Source organism: Anolis sagrei, chromosome 5 (genome assembly GCF_037176765.1).
Source record: "Anolis sagrei isolate rAnoSag1 chromosome 5, rAnoSag1.mat, whole genome shotgun sequence".
In the NCBI taxonomy this organism is placed as follows: domain Eukaryota; kingdom Metazoa; phylum Chordata; class Lepidosauria; order Squamata; family Dactyloidae; genus Anolis; species Anolis sagrei.
Window position 1 is genome coordinate 127649464 of NC_090025.1, and position 20145 is coordinate 127669608.

Consider the following 20145-nt stretch of genomic DNA (forward strand, 5'->3'; position numbering starts at 1 on the left):
TTGCTGGAGTTCCCTCCTTTCAGGACATTTCTCCTTCTTTTCAAACATGGAGCTCTATGCATGACAGCCAGAAGTAGTTTAACTCAAGTGATGAGCTCAGTGCCTCTCCATGCTACAACTGGGAAGTTTCTCAATGTGATAAGGTATAATTATTACGGCAGTATATATGTACCCTGAGATCTTGGGAACAGTGCTTGAAACATTGCATATCGTGACCCCAAAATATTATAAGAGGCAGCCCATGGTTAAATCATTGAGTACAAATATTAAGCACTAACTGCAGAGGGTATGCCATCCAAATAAGAGAGATGCAATCCAAATAAGAGAGATAAAGTCCACACACTTTTCAAGTTCTCAGGCCCTGAAATTTGGGTAACTTAAGTTTATGTAATTGGTTTGGGGTCTTCATTAGACTAAAATATTGGTTTCCCCCATTAAAATCCAGTATGAGATTGAGCCAGCCCTTCTGCCCTTGCCTATTTTTGTTTCTGCCCACCCAGTCAATATTCTCTTGCTACACATCTGCATCCCAGCTATAGTCACTAGGCTTGATGGTGCAAGTAAGGCAATCACTGTATGAGCTGCAGTACTCTGGAAAGAGTTTCAAACACTTAATAGTTGAGACTTGTAATACCATTAATAAGGTCCTCCCTGTCCTCTAAACTGGCCTGTTAAAATGCAGAAATATAAAGGGCATAAGATGGAGTAGATTTGTCTTGGAAAGACTATGAGCTATATTTGAAGTAATCTATTTATTATTTTGCATACTTGTACCCCACCCTTTTCATCCTGAAGGGGACTCAGGGCAGCTTCACAACCGGCAGCAATTTGATGGCCAACAAACAAATTCCAAAATAACAATTACAATTATTAGTCCATTAGTCCATTGCGTTAAGAGTTCTCAATTATTGCACTGCTATAATTACTGCTCGAATGCTTGGTCCCATAACCATGTCTTAAGTTTTTCCCCCTGAAAGACAGGATGGAGGTGTGTGTGTGTTCTCATTTCATGGGGAGAGAGTTCCACAAATGAGGGGCCACCACTTAGAAGGCCCTGTCTCTCGTCCCTACCAGTCACACTTGCGAGAGTGGTAGGACTGAGAACATGGCTTCCCCAGATAATCTTAACCTCCGAGGTGGGTCATATACATTGGGACAGTTAAGGTGGGGGGCGGGGTGGCAGAACCATTTAGGGTTTTATAGGCTAAAGCCAGCACTTTGAATTGTGCTCGGTAGCAGACTGCCAGTGGAGCTGATGTAGCAAAGGGGTGGTGTGCTCCCTGAACAACACTCTGGTAAGCAATCTGGCTGCCACCCATTGAACTATTTGAAGCTTACGAACAGTCTTCAAAGGCAACCCCATGTTGCAGTAATCTATATGAGATGTAACAAGAACATGGAACATCGTGACCAAGTCAGACTTCCCAAGGTACGGGTGCAACTGGCACACAAGTTTCAGTTGAGCAAAAGCTCCCCTAACCACTGCTGAGACCTGGGGTTCCAGGGTCAACGATGAATCTAGGATCACTCACAAGCTGTGAAGCTGCACCTTCAGAGGGAGTGTAACCCCATCCAGCACAGGCTGTAACCCTATGCCCTGTTCAGCATTACGACTGATTTGTAACTTTTGGAGATGTTCAGAGCCACCCTGCTTTGTAAAATTGTAAGTGTCTATCTTTATGCCTTGTTCTGCTTGGTGGATCTTGAGTTTATACTAGAAAAAATTGGATACATGAGCTCTGTTGTATATTTGGGTTAGTAAAGAGGGCTAAATCACCTCCAGTTTCCCATTGAGTATATAATTAACTAATGAAGTAAAAAGAAGTTAAAATGTTCTGTTGCATTTAAAGTAAATTAAAGCACAAGAGCCATAGAAATGCCAACCTAAAAACTCTATAAATTTAAGATATAGGATGGCTTTGTAAGTTGCCTTGTATTTTCTCTTCTTTTTGAAAAACAGATCCTTCCAAGGCTTGGCGTCTCCTTTACACGAAGGACAAATTATCTCAAAGCATGAGCTGCATCTCTTGATGAAACATACAATTTTGCTTCCAGATTTGAAAAACCTTGTCTTATTTCTTCAAGATTCGGTAGGCATTTGTAACGCTCCTTGTCTCAAATCCATAGAATGCAGCTTGTGTGTAATGAGCCAAGTTGTGTACCCTCCCTTTGGGTGATCTATGCCATCTTTTTTGTTTTACAGCTTAGTGTGGACGACTTCACACGTTACTCCGACTCTACTGGAAATGAGACACCATTTCACGATGTGCAGGCAAGCATTACTTTTCCATATGGTATCTTCTAGCAATTCTCCAAAAGGAAAAGAAAACAAAATGTTTAAAAGATGTGACAGAGACCTTATAATTCTAGTAATAGGCTGAAACATTTTGATAAAGAGATTGTTGTAAAATAACTAAAGTGGCCATAGTTTCTTATGTAGCTTTCAAAAAGAAATTATGCACCTTACCACCTGTATGTTAACTGAGGATAATGGATACTGAGTAGCAAGCCAGTTTCAGTGTTTTATAGCAGTCTGCTTATAAAGAAAACTGAAAATGTATTTTTGGAATGAGTCATCCTAGTTCATTTCATAGTTTGTCTTCGGGCTGATATGGGCAGGATAAAAGTGACATAAATAAATAAAATAGTTGGTAGGACTACTGACCAAAAGGTCGGTGGTTCGAATCCGGTGAGCAGGGTAAACTCCCACCTGCCAGCTCCAGTTTCCCATGCGGGTACATGAGAGACATGGTAAAACATCTGGGTGTCCCCTGGGCAACGTCTTTGCAGACGGCCAATTCTCTTACCCCAAAAGCAACTTCAGTTTCTCAAGTCGCTTCTGACACACACACACACACACACACAAATCAAAGGAAAAGTAAGGATGCAACTACACTGACCATTTAATTCAGCTTGGAGTCAGCTTCAAAGTGTGGTGGCTATACAACAACACATGCCACGAAAGTGCACATTTCTTGGCACATTTCACCCTTTGGCCCTCTATTTGTGTCTCTTTGAATTCTGCAGCACTGCTGGACGTGGCTGACCTCCAGTTAGAGTACTCAAGGCCCAGGGCTTCCCATTTCTCAGTGTCTATGCCACAGTTTTTAAGGTTAGCTTCAAGCCAATCTTTAAATCTCTTTTCCTTTCCACCAACATTCTGTTTTCCGTTCTTGAGTTGGGAGTATAGTAACTGCTTTGGGAGATAGTGACCAGGCATTCAGACAACATGGCCAGTCCAGCAGAGTTGAAGGCATCGCCGTCAACCTAATCATCTACACCAGTGGTTCTCAACCTGGGGTCCCCAGATATTTTTTTACCTTCAACTCCCAGAAACCCTAACAGCTGGTAAACTGGCTGGGATTTTTGGGAGCTGTAGGCCAAAAACATCTGGGGACCCCAGGTTGAGAACCACTGATCTACACCATTAACCTAGTTTCTGCTATTCCACTTCAGAACCTACCTAAGTGATCAGTATAGATGAGCACTAAGGACCCATCTACACTGCCATATAATGCAGTTTGAAATTGCCTAAGTCTCATTCTCCCCATACATTTTCCTTCCTTTTCTCATAGAGACCAACTTTCCTATATGGTTATTTTTTAAAAATTAACTGTTGGACATGTACTTAAAGCACTCCCAACAGATGACCATCCAACCTCTTCTTAAAGTAAAGAACTCTTCTTAAAGTAAAACACTCCCAAATTTTATTGAGCAACTTGTGTTGCTCAATAAAAAATCTGAGATGTTTTGTAATTTAATGCCTCTATTTAGTTAAGAGAGTTACTTCAAGGATATCAGAATTAATATTTTTAGAGGTATTCTCTTTTTAAATCACTATTTTATTCTATTGCTGTCAACCTTTCCAAGGGTCTATTTTTTTCCCAGAGCCTATATTTTAGTAATAGACTGAATGAAAACATGTGAAATCCCAATCAAGATAGCACCTCCGTATATGTATAGAAAAGCCTTTTCCAAACCGTCATTCCATTAAAATCAATTGAACTCCATGCACACATTTAAATGATTTGTCTCACTAATATTAACTGAAATTAGACCATTTTTGTCAAGATTTTGTTTCATGATGTATGATCTAATTCTTCCAATTTGGGATATTTTCACTATGCAGGCTTATTCAGTGAAGTAAGCCTAAGCTCTTATTTAGTGTGCTAGATGAGCATGTCACTGTGTATATAATCACAAAGCAAAAACATAACTTCATGTGAGAGAAAACTATTGGATTGAATATCTCATTAGATTTGTTCAGCTACATTAACAGTACTTTGAAGCTTTGAGTACCATTGGCTATGTATTAAAAGGAACCCAGCACTGGCATTTTAGAAAGGAAAAGTTATTAAAACAGGCATGCCATTTGTCTAAAATATTCAGCTCAATTAACCAGTCAAGTACAACATCTTTGCATTTTGGAATATCCCTTTTTCTAATAAGGCAGTGGTTCTCAACTTTCCTAATGCTGCAACCCCTTAATACAGTTCCTCATGTTGTGGTAACCCCCAACCGTAAAATTATATTTGTTACTACTTCATAATTGTAATTTTGCTATTGTTATTAATAATAATATAAATATCTGATATGCAGGATATATTTTCATTCACTAGACCAAATTTGGCATAAATACCCAATATACCCAAATTTGAATACTGGTGGGTTTGGGGAATTGATTTTGTCATTTGGGAGTTGTAGTTACTGAGATGTATAGTTAACCTTCAATCTGAACACCACCAACGATGGAATTGAACCAAACTTGGCACAAAGAACTCCCATGACCACCAGAAAAGACTGGAAGGGTTTGGTGGACGTTAAAACCTTGTGTTTTGGAGTTGTAGTTCACCTACATCCAGCACTCAAACAATGATGGATCTGGACCAAACTTGGCACAGATACTCAATATGCCCAAATGTGAACACTAGTGAACTTTGGGGAAAATAGATCTTGACATTTGGGAGTTGTAGTTGTAATTAGTCCAGCAGTTTTAGAGTTATGATGTCACTCAAAATGAACAGAGCTATATATATATAAATGTGTGTGTGTGTGTTCATCCCGTAATACCCCAAAATGTGTCAATATTTAGACTGAATGCAAGGGAGAACTCTCCAAATACATCACTCTGATGCATTCTGGTGACCTCTGATAGGCTCATCCACACACACACACACACACACACACACACACACACACTCCAAATACAGAGGTCACCAGAATGCATCAGAGTGATGTATTTGGAGAGTTCTCCCTTGCATTCAGTCTAAACGTTGACACATTTTGGTGAATTACAGGATGAAGACAACAAGAAAAGCATTTTATAAGATTATTCAGCACATAGTGTAGGTTTATGGAGACCTATGTAAACCAATAATTTTAAACAAAGATTATTCCACCAATGGGTCGGGAGCACCAATGTTTTACCAAGAGACTGGTGGAGAAAGAAGGTCAATTGGGTTGTTATAGGTTTTTCCGGGCTATATGGCCATTTTCTGGAACATGGTCAATTGTTTTTGCAAGCAAGGGTGCTCCCCACAAGTGTGAGCACAAGTGATGGGACACATTTGCACTCCTAGATATTATGGGACTGAAACTCCCATCAGAAAGTGTTGGCTATGGCTGAAGAGTGATGCAGGTAAAATGAAATACACAAATTAGGGAGGTTATCTCTGAAATGACCCACCAACCTGGCCTTTCAGGGCAGTGTGTGTGGTGCTAAACTTCAGGATTGAACAGGCATTTCACTTACCTAGACCCTTCCAATGGCAAATCCAGATTTTACATCCACAGTTATGTGTTTACCTTGTCTAATAGTGTGACTTCAGTATTTCCTACCACACTGGAAGGGATAATGCATTATTATCACACAAACAGCAGAGTAATGTAACCCATAGACCCCAAAGAAATTAATAAATGGAATAGACTGTTTGGAATAAAATGACCTCCCCCCCCCCCCCCCCCAGATAATCCACTTGAAGCAAATTACAGGTCACCAAGTGATTAGACAGATTAGAACATTAGGACCTGCCATTTCAGTTGGGACTTTAGGCTTGCCAGTACATAACTCTAGTGCTAATGTGTGTGTAAATATTTTGTTCTAATAGAATAGTGTCTGAGCCCCCTCTGCAGGATACATGCCATACACCAGCTTGTACAGCATCCTGCTGGGTACATGATAAACCACCTGGTTTTGTGTAGTTTACTTGGAGCTCCAAAGGCAGAGCAATATTCAGGCCCTTGCTGTGTGAGAAATGGACCAGAGAGAAGATAGATTTGGTTTAAGTTTAATGACACATTGGCAGCTGTTACATATGTCCAAACAACATCATTCATTGTGGCTAGTAAAGTACTTGCAGATTTGCAAATCAAAGGTGTGTGTGTGTGTATGTGTCTTCATGATATTCGTTGACTTATGGTGACCCCATTGATTTCATAGGGTTGTTTTCTTAGGCAAGGAATATTCTGAGATGAATATCATAGCCCCTATAGCATTGACAGTCTCCTATTCCAGTACTAACTAGATGCTTTCAGAGCAGGATTGGGAAAACTAAGGTCCGGAGGCTAGATGTGGCCCTCTGGACAATTACTTCAGGCCCTCCCAATTTTCCCTATCCTCTTGGCATAAGGACATGGTGGCCCACCACGTCCAAATGCCAAAAGGATGGCAGAGGAAAGCACACAGCAGCTGAAAGTCCTCTGGAGCCCTCTCAGCCACCACGTGTCTCGCTCTCTTCCCGGCATAAGGATGGTGTGAGTGGCCCCATCCTTATGCTGGGAGGACAGCTCAAGGAAAGCACATGGCGGCTGACAGCCCTCTGGAGCACTTTCAGCCACCACCTGTCTCACCCTCCTCCTAACAGAATGCCAAGAGGATAGCCCGAGGATCGGAGAAGGAGGATTGCCCCAGTTGCCACGTGTCTCACCTTCCTCCTCAGCATGCAGCCACATCCTTATGCTGGGAGGACAACCTGAGGATGATCCAGGCTCTGCTCTGGTACCTCCTGGCCCTGCCTCTCCCAGGCCACACCCCTCATGGGCCCACCCCAACCAGTGTGCAAACAGCCCCCTTCCCTCCCAGCCCAGCCCTTCAGCCGTTACCAGTATTTCAATGGGAAGTGTGGGCCTGGTTTTGGCTAATGAGATAGTCACGTTAATAAGGATTGTTGTTGTTGTGTGCCTTTAAGGGCCCTCTATCCCAGAATGTGATCCCAGAATATGCCAATATGTGGAAGGCTCCTAAGTTTAAAATTTGAGGATGAGGTAAATGACATTGAAGTGCTGCATCCGGCCTGCAGTCCTCAGTTTGGGAATCCCTGGTCTAAAGAAGATAATTAAAACTGGAGGAGTTGGAGCCACTAGGTGTCCCTGACTCAATAGTATATATACTGTAGATATTCACCCTAATAACTCCTCCACCAGATGCAAAATCTAAATAAATACACACTTATCAGAAGACTTATTATGAATGCCCTGTAGTTCTGGCAGTCAAGAAAGCTAATTTTTCACTACATTTTGCTACTGCTGGGTTTTATCTGCTCCATTTCAGCTAGCTAGGTCTGGCTCGGTTAAGAGCAAATTTAGATAACCATTTTATTAACTTTCCACTGAAAATGAATGAATGATGAATATCTTCTGTCCAGTGATAGGGCATGAGTTATAGATTTAAAGATCAGATCATAAGCAATTTAAAACAAATGCTTCATAAACAGCACCATTGCTAATTATCTATTGACTTATCATGATGGTGCCCAAACAGCTATTAGCTAAAAGGAAACAGATGGTTCTTTGATTTAACTTTAAGAAATGATGCTAATGAATCAGCGTACTAGAAAATGATCACGGAGCTTGGAAGCTTTAAATGATTTCTGTGTGCATAGAAGACAAAATCACCAAGGCAAATTCTGCTGGTACAGGCTGAGTTTCCCTTATCCAAAAGGCTTGCGACCAGAATTAGTTTGGATTTCAGATTTTGTTTTTGTATTTTGGAATACCCATATTTTCATATATTAAGTACATAATGATATACTTATATGGGACCCAAACTTGAAAATTGCTATACAGGCAGTCCCTGAGTTACAAACATCCGATTTACAAATAACTCATATGACCTCTTCACACTGAAGTTTTTACCCATTCTATAATGCATCCAGCACAGTTCAAGGACGGAACCCACCAAATCCCATCAAATGATGTAGAGCTACTTCTGGTGGGGCTCCTTCCTGGAACTGTGCAGGATGCATCCTAAGAGGAGGCAAATAAAAAACCCCACTGGAAACTTCCTGTGTTCTCATTGCCAGCAATGGGGTGAGCACAGGGGGAAACCATGCAGCAATGCTTTCCTCCATGTGATGCAGAAGGTGGCAGTGTGGGGCATGGGGTGACAGATTCCCGCTGCTCACCAGATTTGCTACATTGCCTGATGAATCCCCCTGCTGTCACCCACATTAAGCCACATCATGTTAAGAACAAGGGTGAAACAACAGTTAAGAACAGGGGTGAAACAACAGGAAGTGAGAGAAATATACACCTCAGAAGGGAAAATCACTCTTGGACTTTCCACAGAAGTGTTCTTACCAATCCTTGTTTCCACAACAAGCCATTTTTTTTTCAAAATTCAATTATCACAGGGACAGAAAGTGAGGTGAAATCTTCTAAACAGGGGCACAGACAGCAAAACAAACACCACAAGGATGTTACCCTTTATGGTTAGAGGTTATGGACAAAGTCAACCATGAGATCCAGTTACATCTAAATGGTCACCATGAGGTGGATAGGAGTATTCCTGCTATCTCCATATTGAACTGTGAGGTGCCACAGGGTTTTATCCTATCCTTCATACTGCTTAATAATGGTATGAAGTCATTGCATGGGTTCATTTGAAGTTTTGGCTTTGGTGGCTTCAGTATGCTGATGATAATCAGCTCCATGCATTGTCGAAGGCTTTCATGGCCAGAATCACTGGGTTGCTGTGAGTTTTTCTGGCTATATGGCCATTTTTCCAGCAGCATTCTCTCATAATATTTTGCCTGCATCTGTGGCTGGCATCTTCAGAGGTTCTGTTGACAGTGAGACAAGAGGAGTGTATATATATCAGTGGAATGTCCAGGGGAGAAAGAGCCCTTGTCTGTTTAAAGCAAGCGTGAATCTTGCAATTAGAAAGCTTGAATTAGCATTTGAGTAGCCAGCCATGAAATTTACAAAGTCAATCAATGAGGGTATTTGCATAGAGGTAGCCTGGTCTTTGTTGCCCGGAGTCATCCTTTTGAGAGGTATTAACTGGTCCTTGATTGCTTGTTGTCTGGAATTTTCATGTTTCTGAGTGGTGTTCATTATTTACTGTTTTGATTCTGGTGTTTTTTCATACTGGTAACCAGGTTTTGTTCATTGATATGGTTTCCTCCTTTCTGTTGAAAATGTCCATGTGCTTGTGGATTTCAATGGCTTCTCTGTGTAGTCTGACATAATGGTTGTCAGAGTGATCCAGAATGTCTGTGTTCTCAAATAATATTCTGTGTCCCGGTTGGTTTATCATGTGCTCTGCTATAGCTGACTTCTCTGGATGAATTAGTCTGCAGTGCCTTTTGTATTCTTTGATTCGTGTCTGGCTGCTGCATTTGATGGTCCCTATGTAGACTTGTCCACAGCTGCACTTGTCCACAACCATTATGTCAGAGAAGTCATTGAAATCCACAAGCTTTGTGAGGTTGGGGGCAGGGGAAATGTAACATGGCAGCTTTGCTCCTCTAGGCAAGACTTCTGATTCAACCAAGCCAAAGTTTTCTTCACTCCAAAAACGTCTAGCATTTCACTAAAATAAACATTCAGTTGAGCATCTGTAGGTATGGTTTAGGGGTCCAAAGAAAAGAGAGAGGCAAGAGAAGGCAACACAGCAAATAAAAGAATTCAATATATGAACCATTTTGTATGTCTCACTCTCTTCAGTGCTAAAAATTGAAGGCTGAAGGAAATCTTATTTGTGGAGGCCAATTATCTTATTTTGCCCTTCCCATAGATATACCCCCAGGACTTCTATAACAAGGACGGGCAACTTTCATAGAATCATAGAATTATAGAATCAAAGAGTTGGACGAGACCTCATGGGCCATCCAGTCCAACTCCCTGCCAAGAAGCAGTAATATTGCATTCAAATCACCCCTGACAGATGGCCATCCAGCCTCTGTTTAAAAGCTTCCAAAGAAGGAGCCTCCACCACACTCTGGGGCAGAGAGTTCCACTGCTGAATGGCTCTCACAGTCAGGAAGTTCTTCCTCATGTTCAGATAGAATCTCCTTTCTTGTAGTTTGAAGCCAATATTGGGGCTGGTGGCCAATTTAGCTGCAGAAATCTTAGAACCTAGAGGAATTGGTCGAGCAGTGGACCACACGTTTTTGTGGCCTACACTTTCACCACATTCTCCTGAAGCCAAAAAAAAAAAAAACCCAAAACAGATCCTTTGCACAGTCCTAGTTTTGTGTTACTTCAGGGTTCAGCCCTCCACTTCAATTAGAGAAGGAAGGAATATTCAAATTACTTTCGGTTTTGCCTTTTGCATTTCTATTGGAAATATTTCTATGTCTCAATGTATTGTCAAAGGCTTTCATGGCCATAATCACGGGGTTGTTGTAGGTTTTTCGGGCTATATGGCCATGTTCTAGAAGCATTCTCTCCTGATGTTTTGCCTGCATCTATGACAACCATCCTCATAGGTTGTGAGATCTTCACAACCTCTGAGGATGCCTACCATAGATGCAGGCGAAACATCAGGAGAGAATGCTTCTAGAACATTGCCATATAGCCCAAAAAACCTTCAACAACCCATTTCTGTCTATTGTGACCCACAGTGTGAGAAAGAAATTTGCCCTTTGGATAATTTCAAGTTGGCAAACTTGAACTACAGGATGAGGTTGGGAGTTGTAGTGACCCATGGCTTTATCACTCCACACAATTATAGTGTAAGGATTCCTCTTTAGCTGCTGCAGCTACATCCTGCAGAATTTTAGGAGTTTTAATTTGGTGAGGCACTTGACTAGAGCTATGTGGCAGGGAATTACTCTCCTTAAACTTCAAAGATTCTCCAGAAACCACTAAGCCCAGGATCCCAGAGGAGTGGAATCTTAATGCAATGGCTGCATTTTGAGAAAGGGATCCTGACTGAGAAAACTCTCCAAAGTTGTTCTGCACTTTTGAGAAGTTAGAGCCCATAGAGTACATACCTTAAAGAAAAGGGTTCAAAAACTCCAGTCAGAAAAAAAAATCAGGATATTAATCTGTCTCATCCACAGTCCTGGTGCTATTTGAGGACATTAGCAATTAAGGTTCTTAGTTCAGGGCCATGAAATTGCAATCATTTTGCCTTATCAGCAATACAGATAATGCCTTGTCATCCTTGTCAATTGACTTATATAGGAAAGCTGTAAAATTCTGTCCCTTAATCTCTCTAAGGGACAGAAACAACAGAATACAATATTTTCGTACATTTTAAAAAAGCATGTAAAGGTCAGGGAAATGAAGATGGCCAGAGAAGAAGGATGGAGCAAGAGAATTGAAATGTTCTGGCAATACAGCCAAATGGCAGAGTGTAGTCACTTGTTAAAATAGAAAATCAGACAAAAGTCTTAAATTCAGAATATAACATAGAGATAACTGCACAGTGTACAAAGGCAAGAGCAATGCACTGAAAATTCAATATGGTGATTGTATTTCTGTCATTTGGTCACCCCAAGATTTTAAAAATGTTACTAGCACATGTATTGATTTATCTGAAATACTCATATCACATATTACAAAACATCCAACGTTCTCCTATAAACAAGCTAAACTCAACATTAAGGTTGTCTCGTGGAGATCCATTGAAATCGGTTAGACTTAAGTCCCATTCATTTCAGTGGCTATCTCAAAGTAGGACTAACCCTTCTATAACAAATGTTTTCTATAACAAAACTAATACCAGAGATATCATGTTAATCAGTCAATCTGTTTCTTGTCTGAACCGTAAAGGAACTCTCTGAAGTACTGAACCCTCTTCCCGAAATAAGTTCAATAGTTAGGCTAGCTCTTTCAAAATTTGAACTAACATGTGAAAAGGATTCACTACCCCACTAGCATAGAAGTCACCTGCCACCACAATCAATGCCTCTATGTGACAACCCTCTCAGCTCCAAAGCCCTCCCGGCAGATGGCCATCCAGTTGGAAGGGAGCCCCAAAGGCTATGCTGCAAAGGAAGACTCCATTAAAGCCCTCCCACGGCAATCTAGTTGGAAGGGAGCCCCTGTGTGTGTGTGTGTGGGGGGGAGGGGGAGGTTGTACACGTGCTTGGTTTCTGAAGCAGGCAAGGCCAGCTCCTTCATGGTGGGCAGCTGCTCCTGCAGCCGGGCTTGCCTTGCAGTCCTCCGGTCTTGGGGGGGAGGATCACCTGGTGGCCACTTGGACCTCAAGGAGGCACTACGGTGGATGCAGCTGCTGCTGGGACTTGCCTTGCCAAGTCTCCACGCCCTCTGTTGGGCCAGGCCTTCTCCTTCCTTCCCTCTTTCCATTCCTCAATCCCTCCCCTCCCCAAATGAAAGAGGATTCTACCTTCATGCATGGAAAAGGACTCAGTGGCTAGGCTTCTCTTCCCTTACAACGGTTGATGCATTATTCTTCTCACGCATTGGGGAGGGAGTCTTCTGCGCATGCTCCATAAGTTATTTTTCTATTTCCTCTTCATTTTTAAGGATTTTTTGTTTGAAAGGCATAGATTGGATTAGTATGTGTTTTGCTGTCAAATTTGGTGTCAATTTGTCCAGTGGTTTTTGAGTTATGTTAATCCCACAAACGAACATTACATTTTTATTTATATAGATTGGGAATGTAGAAGGGGCCTGTGATTTGACCCACTCAGGCAAATAAACTCTTATCAACTGAATTAGCTCCACTAATGCATTTGGTAGGGGTTTTGAAATACTGCGTTCTGGACTACAGTTCACAGAATATTTCGGTCATTAGCCATGATGACTGCAGAATTCTGGGAGTTGTGGAGTCAAAAAGTGTAACATTTCTATTTTCCAAACTCTGATTTGAGGGCATGTGAATGTTTATTTTCTGTTGGATCATTCATTCAGTCATGTGAATCACTTCAGTACTTGATGTTTCAGTTATGATGTGATGAAAACTGAAATATGACTAAGGACTTCATGCATCATGGCAAATACATGGGCTCCTGGTGGGGGGCATGGAAAATCAGTAACTCTACGTCCCACATTGCATTATTTACTGTGACCCCGATCCCATGGGGGGAAGCATTGTTGCCCGGCTTTCCCCCATTGCTGGTAGAGCAACGTGGGAAGGCCCCCATCTTGCCACTGTGGTGGCATGCTCTGCTTGTTTCTCCCCTTTCTGGACAGAGCCCAGCCAGAAGTACACATGAGCCATGTAATGGGTTCCTTCCTGAAAGTGGAGAACAAGTGACGCATGACAAGCCAAGTAACTCATCTGATGAGGTCATAGCTTATAAGTTGATAATATTGCATATTGTCAGAGAGGGCTGTTAGCAGATGTAAAATTCTAAGAATTTTTTTTTCATATAACAAGAATAAACTGGTTTCAAAATAAGCATTTTGATGCACAGGGAAATGCTAATCTTTCAAAAACATTTAGAAAATGGGCAGCACTGAAAACATTTTAGTTTAGCTTGTTGATGATCATTACTGGGTTGTTTATGTAATGAAATTGCATGTCAAGTTCTTCTTGAGGATAACAGAGTTTATTTTCCATAACAGAGGCTACAAAAGGCTGCAATCAAAGCTTATCAAAGTATAAAAAGCAATCACCTTTCTGTAATTATCCACTTCATAATTAACAGTTCTTTGTACTTGCTGCAGGAACTTCTTAAGACTTCACCATCTTTGGTTTTGCCAGCTGTTGACTGTCATGCGATTAATCACCTATCAGACTACCTCCAGGAATCTCTGAACTGGACCATAGTCCATGTGGATGCTCTTGATTTACCACATCTGACAGTGAATGTGTCCAAATCAAATTTATTTGTGATAAACCTACACCAAACCAGGAGGTATGACATGTCCTAAAGCTCAAAACACATATGCACATACAAAATATATTTGTGATTGACTTTGTAAAATCTTTAAATGTCAAACCATGCACAATAGTTATACAGACTGGATAGGAAGTTGAAAGTAATCATAGACGACACTTGTCCTGTACATTCCATTGACTCATTCTGGAATGCATTGTACTTCTCAGTGTTGTCATTGTGTGCCTTTAAGTTGTTTTCAAGTTATGTTGGCCCTATCTTAGTACCGGAGCCCCTGGTGGTACAGTGGATTAAACCGCTGAGCCGCTGAACTTGCTGACCGAAAGGTTGCCTATTCGAATCCGGGGAGTGGGATGAGCTCCCACTGTTAGCCCCAGCTTCTGCCAATCTAACAGTCTGAAAACATATTAATGTGAGTAGATCAGTAGGTACTTCTCCGGTGGGAAGGTAACGGTGCTCCATGCAGTCATGCCGGCCACATGAACTTGGAGGTGTCTACGGACAACGCCGACTCTTTGGCTTAGAAATGGAGATGAGCACCAACCCCTAGAGTCAGACATGACTGGACTTAACGTCAAGGGAAAACCTTTACACTTAACTTTTATCTTAGTACCACTCCAAAACTGCCCATTTAAAGTTTTATTGTTTTCAATGTGAGGAAAGTGATGGCATCAGAGAGAAGAGGAGGAGTATTCTAGGAGATGTAATTCAAAGCATACCCCCATACTCCAAACTATTGCACTCCTTTCTCCACATGTTGATTCATTATGCTTTGAGAATCGTGGGTCCATAGGGTTATAGACTATGGATGTTTCAAAAATAATATTACAGGGCTTAGAAAGTTACCTTTAAAATATAGTGGTATGCTGGAACTATTCATATGTAATAATTACACAATTCTTTTTGAAACTATAATCTCAAGCTGTACTCTATACAAGACAGCTTCCATGATTGAAAGAATGTGCACATGACCTGTTCATTTACAATAGCTTTGTCAATGCATATAGGAGCATGGTTGAAGGGGAATGGGAAAGCATGAATGAGCCAAAACTCCTTATTCAAAGTCCATTGCACAAAATTCAAAAATACAAAAATATCACTGAGGAGCAATGGTGTGACACACGATCACTTAATTTAAAGCTGCCAACCTTAATCTGGGCAGGAATGTGGCACATTTAAATCTCCCTTTAACCAAATGCCGATCTCAAAGCAAGAAAAATTAACTCTTAGCTCTCCTCAATGCAGAATATCAGAAAAAATGTCTCATCTTAAACTTGGGCCAGGGTTTATCTTGCTAAATTCTCAAGATACCACCATGCTCACATCACTGTAGAAGTTTCACATGATGCCCAGCAGCCCTGTGACTGGTATCATATATCTGACTAGTATTACTATGTCTTATACTGCCTCTCATTACATGATAAAACAATGGATTTTTTAAAAATCCTGATAGCCTGACAACCATAGTATGCCACTGTTCATGTCTGCCTCCTATTTGCTGGAGAGGTATAAGGGGATATCAGGTCTACTCTCCTTTCTTAATTCACTGATATCCACGCCAAATGCCACTAGGCATTGTAGTTAATTTCTGGATGTCAGGCATTATGGGAAATTCTGGGAATAGAAACTGATCTAATATAGACATTTTTGCTTTCCTGCATTACTTTTGCAATGCAATCTATCATTATAGGCAATATTATACATGTTGTCAGAAATCTTACAAGGTAAAATTATTCAACAGAGGGATAAATTATTGAGTGTGACAGGATATGTTTATCTGTCTTATCCAATAATTGCTAGTTCTGCTGTCAGTTTAACTATTGCTGAATTTGCTTCTAACCAAGTTTTCTTTTGTACAAAATTGCATGAAAAATATTTGATTGCCTAGGAAATGATTTTAAAAAATAAATGGGAATTCTAAAAGCCTGGCAAGATTTAATCTTCCTCCTCCTCCATATGCAGCAGTTGAGTGTGTACTCTCCAGACTGGGACTATGTTATAGAGAAGGATAGTTAACCCTTTTCTTCTCTCCTGCTTTCCAATTTCCAGTTTACACTCACCATTTTACAGACTTTAATCAAGGGTGCAGAATTAATGTAGTTTGACACACTTAACTTCTATTTTTCATCCAATTCTATTTTCTGACAGTGGTTAAGTCCCTAACCCATCAGATAAGTCAGGACTTTCTATAATAGTGCTGTGCATGTGTGGTGAGGGTTTGATAAACAGTATCAGCATTCAGCTGTCTTCATGAGTCAAGACAATGCAGTTTTCAAATGGGACTACCCAAAACAATGGACTAGTATGACTTGTCTTCTGTTAGTACTAGGGGGAGTGATACTATGGCATATCAGCTATGTCGTCAGAATTTTTTAAAAGTAGACTATATTTTATCTGTCAACACTACACTCTTTCAAACAACAATAAAACCCAAATACATTGTACCTTTTCTATGTTTTCTCAGATGGTTAAATTTGTTTCCTCTCTCCTAAAATTATACAGAAGTATATTTTCCTTATCAATGAAATAATTCAAATTGTTTGCTTGCAAGAATGATTATGTTAGTATTCAAAGTGTTCCTGTTGCAATTTCCCCCTATCTTCTTCATGTAGGACAAATGAACTCTCCCTTCAAAAAGACCTCGTGGAAAATGGTAAGTTATGCATAAGGAATACACTATACAGAACTGCCCCAGTAAAGCATTCAGGAAAATGATTTCATGTGTGAGAGGAAGTCACAGGGAGGAGGGAGCAAGCTTGTTTTCTGCTTCCCTGGACACTAGGACACGGAACAATGGCGTCAAGCTACAAGGAAGGGGATTCCATCTGAACATGAGGAAGAACTTCCTGACTGTAAGAGCTGTTCAGCAGTGGAACTCTCTGCCCCAGAGTGTGGTGGAGGCTCCTTCTTTGGAGGCTTTTAAACAGAGGCTTGATGGCCATCTGTTAGGGGTGCTTTGAATGCAATATTCCTGCTTCTTGGCAGGGGGTTGGACTGGATGGCCCACGAGGTCTCTTCCAACTCTATGATTCTATGATTCTATGTATAGCCCACACTCTTGTATAAGATTCCTTTGTAAGTCCGCATCTGTGCTACTGCAAAAATGCTGCTGCCATGCTATCATATATCTGGGAGCCTATTCCTCTTAACAGTGTGAATACATAACATTCTGAATACACCTTGGTCAAACTCTGGTTATTCTCCAAAGTGCTTTAAGGTGGCTGTATCCGACCTCCCCAAGAATTTCTCAGTAGCTTTTCTTCTTGGAATGCCTGTATTATAAAACTCCTTATGAAACTTATAGCATTTCTCCCTGGTTAATGTCTGAGCTGTTGTTTACATCACGTGATGTAGATCCTAAGCTCCCCAGGGCAAAGTAGATGTCTTATTCTGTTTGTGTAAATTGTCATGCACACTGTGCCACAAAGAATATTTAAATATTAATAAGCACAGACAACTCTTTGAAGTCTAGTCTGTTTTACCTTGCTAAATATCTCAGCTCTCCTGGGTGAAGTAAAAGACATTACGCTATTCTTAATCATTTCTGTTTACAGACCAATTAATTGGAAGTTTTGCCAGAGCTTTGCAGCAACAAGGAATTCAGGCTTCTTTCATTTATACAGCAAGAAGACCTTCAAGAGTGAGTACTTTCGCAGCTTATGGTACATAGTGGATTTCTGGTGGATATTGTGCTTGATTTCCCACACTACACAATAATTTTTTTCATCGATTTTAGTGGAACCATAATGATGTGTTCTTGCTACATTGTGTTATAGCAAATAAGATAAGGTCGAGTGTTTATGAACACTGGAAGAAAGGGATTAAGGCTCCAGGTGTATTCATTAAAATTTGAATAAATTGTTCACAAAACAATGGCAAAGGTCCCATGTTACTGGGTTATTGTTTATTCATTCAGTCATTTCCAACTCTTCATGACCTCATGGACCAACCCATGCCAGGGCTCCCTGTCAGCCATCGCCACCCCCAGTCACCTCAAGGATAACATTCATCCATCTTGCCTTTGGTCGACCCCTCTTCCTTTTTCCATCCATTATCCCCAGCATCCTTATTTTCTCCAAGCTATCCTCATCATGTGGCCAAATTATTTCATCTTTGCCTCTAATATTCATCCCTCCAGTGAACAGCTGGGCTTTATTTCCCGGTGTATGGACTGGTTTGATCGTCTTGTGGTCCAAGGCACTCTCAAAGTTTTTCTCCAACACCACAGTTCAAAAGCGTCTATCTTCCTTTGTTCAGCCTTTCTTACAGTCCAGCTCTTGCATCCATAGATTACTACGGGAAATACCATTGCTTTACCTATGTAGATCTTCATTGCCAGTGTGATGTCTCTACTCTTATCTATTTTATCGAGATTGGTCATTGCTCTCCTCCCAAGAAGTAAACATCTTCTGATTTCCTGGCTGCATTCTGCATCTGCAGTAATCTTAGTGAGCTAAGGGACCCACTAGGAATTTGAACAGTTGAGAATACACTCATAAAATCACCACCTTGGAAAGTCAGAAGAAGCCCACTAATCAGATGTCAAACTTGTAAGGCGAAAAGAACAGCAACTTGTTGAAGAACATGAGTTCAAGACAGAGGTGAGAGCTGAAACCCTGATCATAAAACCTACAAGTTTTGTTCTTTATTCTCATTCCACAGAGGGCATGCTGGTGAAGATCTGAGATAAGTAGTGTGGTCAAGAAACCAAGGACATGCATAAATGGAGTCTTAACCTCAAAACTTATATGAACGAGGAAAAGGAAACTTCTACCAAGGCTGACTCTGCTCCCTTCAGAAATTTAATAACTTAAAATGCCCAATAATTTAATTTAGAGTACACAGATCATTTTACACACTTCCTTCTCTAAGAGTATAACTGTCTTATTTACAAAAAAGAAAAGTCACTGTGTTAGAAGTCTGGTATGATATTTTGAAGGATGCCTCACCCTTTTTGATGTCAGACAATGTTGCACGACATCGGTATTGCTGGAGGTGCAGCTTTTGTACTATATTTCTAAGGGGTTTGTTTTAAAGAAAGTGTTTCTGTTCTCCCAGATTATATGATGACATAATCTCCCAGATTATGTGATGAAATTTTCCTGCTTCTTGGCAGGGGGTTGGTCTGGATGGCCCAAGAGGTCTCTTTCAACTCTATGATTCTAATACCTGGCTTCTGCAGTGATGTTTTATTTCTCTCTGAATGAAGCTTTCATTTCTTTCTTTGTTTAAATCTGCATTATATTGGAAGAATGAACTTGTGTGGTTCATTTCTTGTGGTTTTTATTAGGTCTCTTGGCCACTACTCCTTCTCATTTCTATGTATGTGGTGTGTATATGTATATGATTGGAATCAGGAATATTAAAATGAAGGTCTGACCATACAGTTCTCATAACATGCAAAGCCAATAGGTTTTGGGGCGAACAAAGACACTTAGGAATGACGATTGGTCAAGTTGTTTATGATATTATATAACTTCCTCCCCCTCCCCCTCTACATTAGCTTTTTATAGCAACTATAAATAAAGTTGAGAGGACATGAGTAGCTACAAAGGTGCCTTGTTGTTGCTGTTGTTGGTATTTGCCATCAAGTTAACTTTAGCTTTATGGTGAGCTTAAGAATAAGAGACTTCCAAGAACACAAATCATCAACTGCCATGCTTAGCTCTTGTAACCCCAGATAGCTGTGCTTTCTTAACTGAATCATTCCCTGTTAAGCAGTATCCCTCTTTCCCATTGGCTTCCATTTTACAAAGCGTTATCACCTTTTACCATATCAGAATCTCATGATATGTCCAAAGTGGAGCAACCTGGTTTTAGTCATCTTAACTTCATTTTGGCATTCCATAGTACTGCTAGAACACCTACCTAGCAAGACATATAAACTGAGTTGATTTTCTTCCTGTCAACATTGTTTACTGTCTCGCTTTCACACTCATACACAGAAATTAGAAATACTATGGCACAGATGGTATCTCTTGATATATATGTTTACATTTGGGGATCTTATTTAGTTCCTTCATAAGTGCCCTTCCAAGTGTTAGTTCTAATTTCTTAACTAGCCTCCATTTTGATTAATGACAGACTCCACATCATCAGATGGGGGTGT

General features: G+C 40.6%; 1 protein-coding gene across 1 annotated transcript in view; it reads left to right on the top strand.

The window, feature by feature from the left end:
- Positions 1-20145, top strand: part of LOC132777178 (V-type proton ATPase subunit S1-like) — a 66265-nt gene that overhangs the window by 13801 nt on the left and 32319 nt on the right. Inside the window, exons 2-3 of the mRNA XM_067468491.1 lie at positions 16649-16689; positions 17591-17676. Of these exons, the coding sequence (XP_067324592.1) occupies positions 16649-16689; positions 17591-17676 (127 nt within the window). The remainder of the gene's footprint in view (positions 1-16648; positions 16690-17590; positions 17677-20145) is intronic.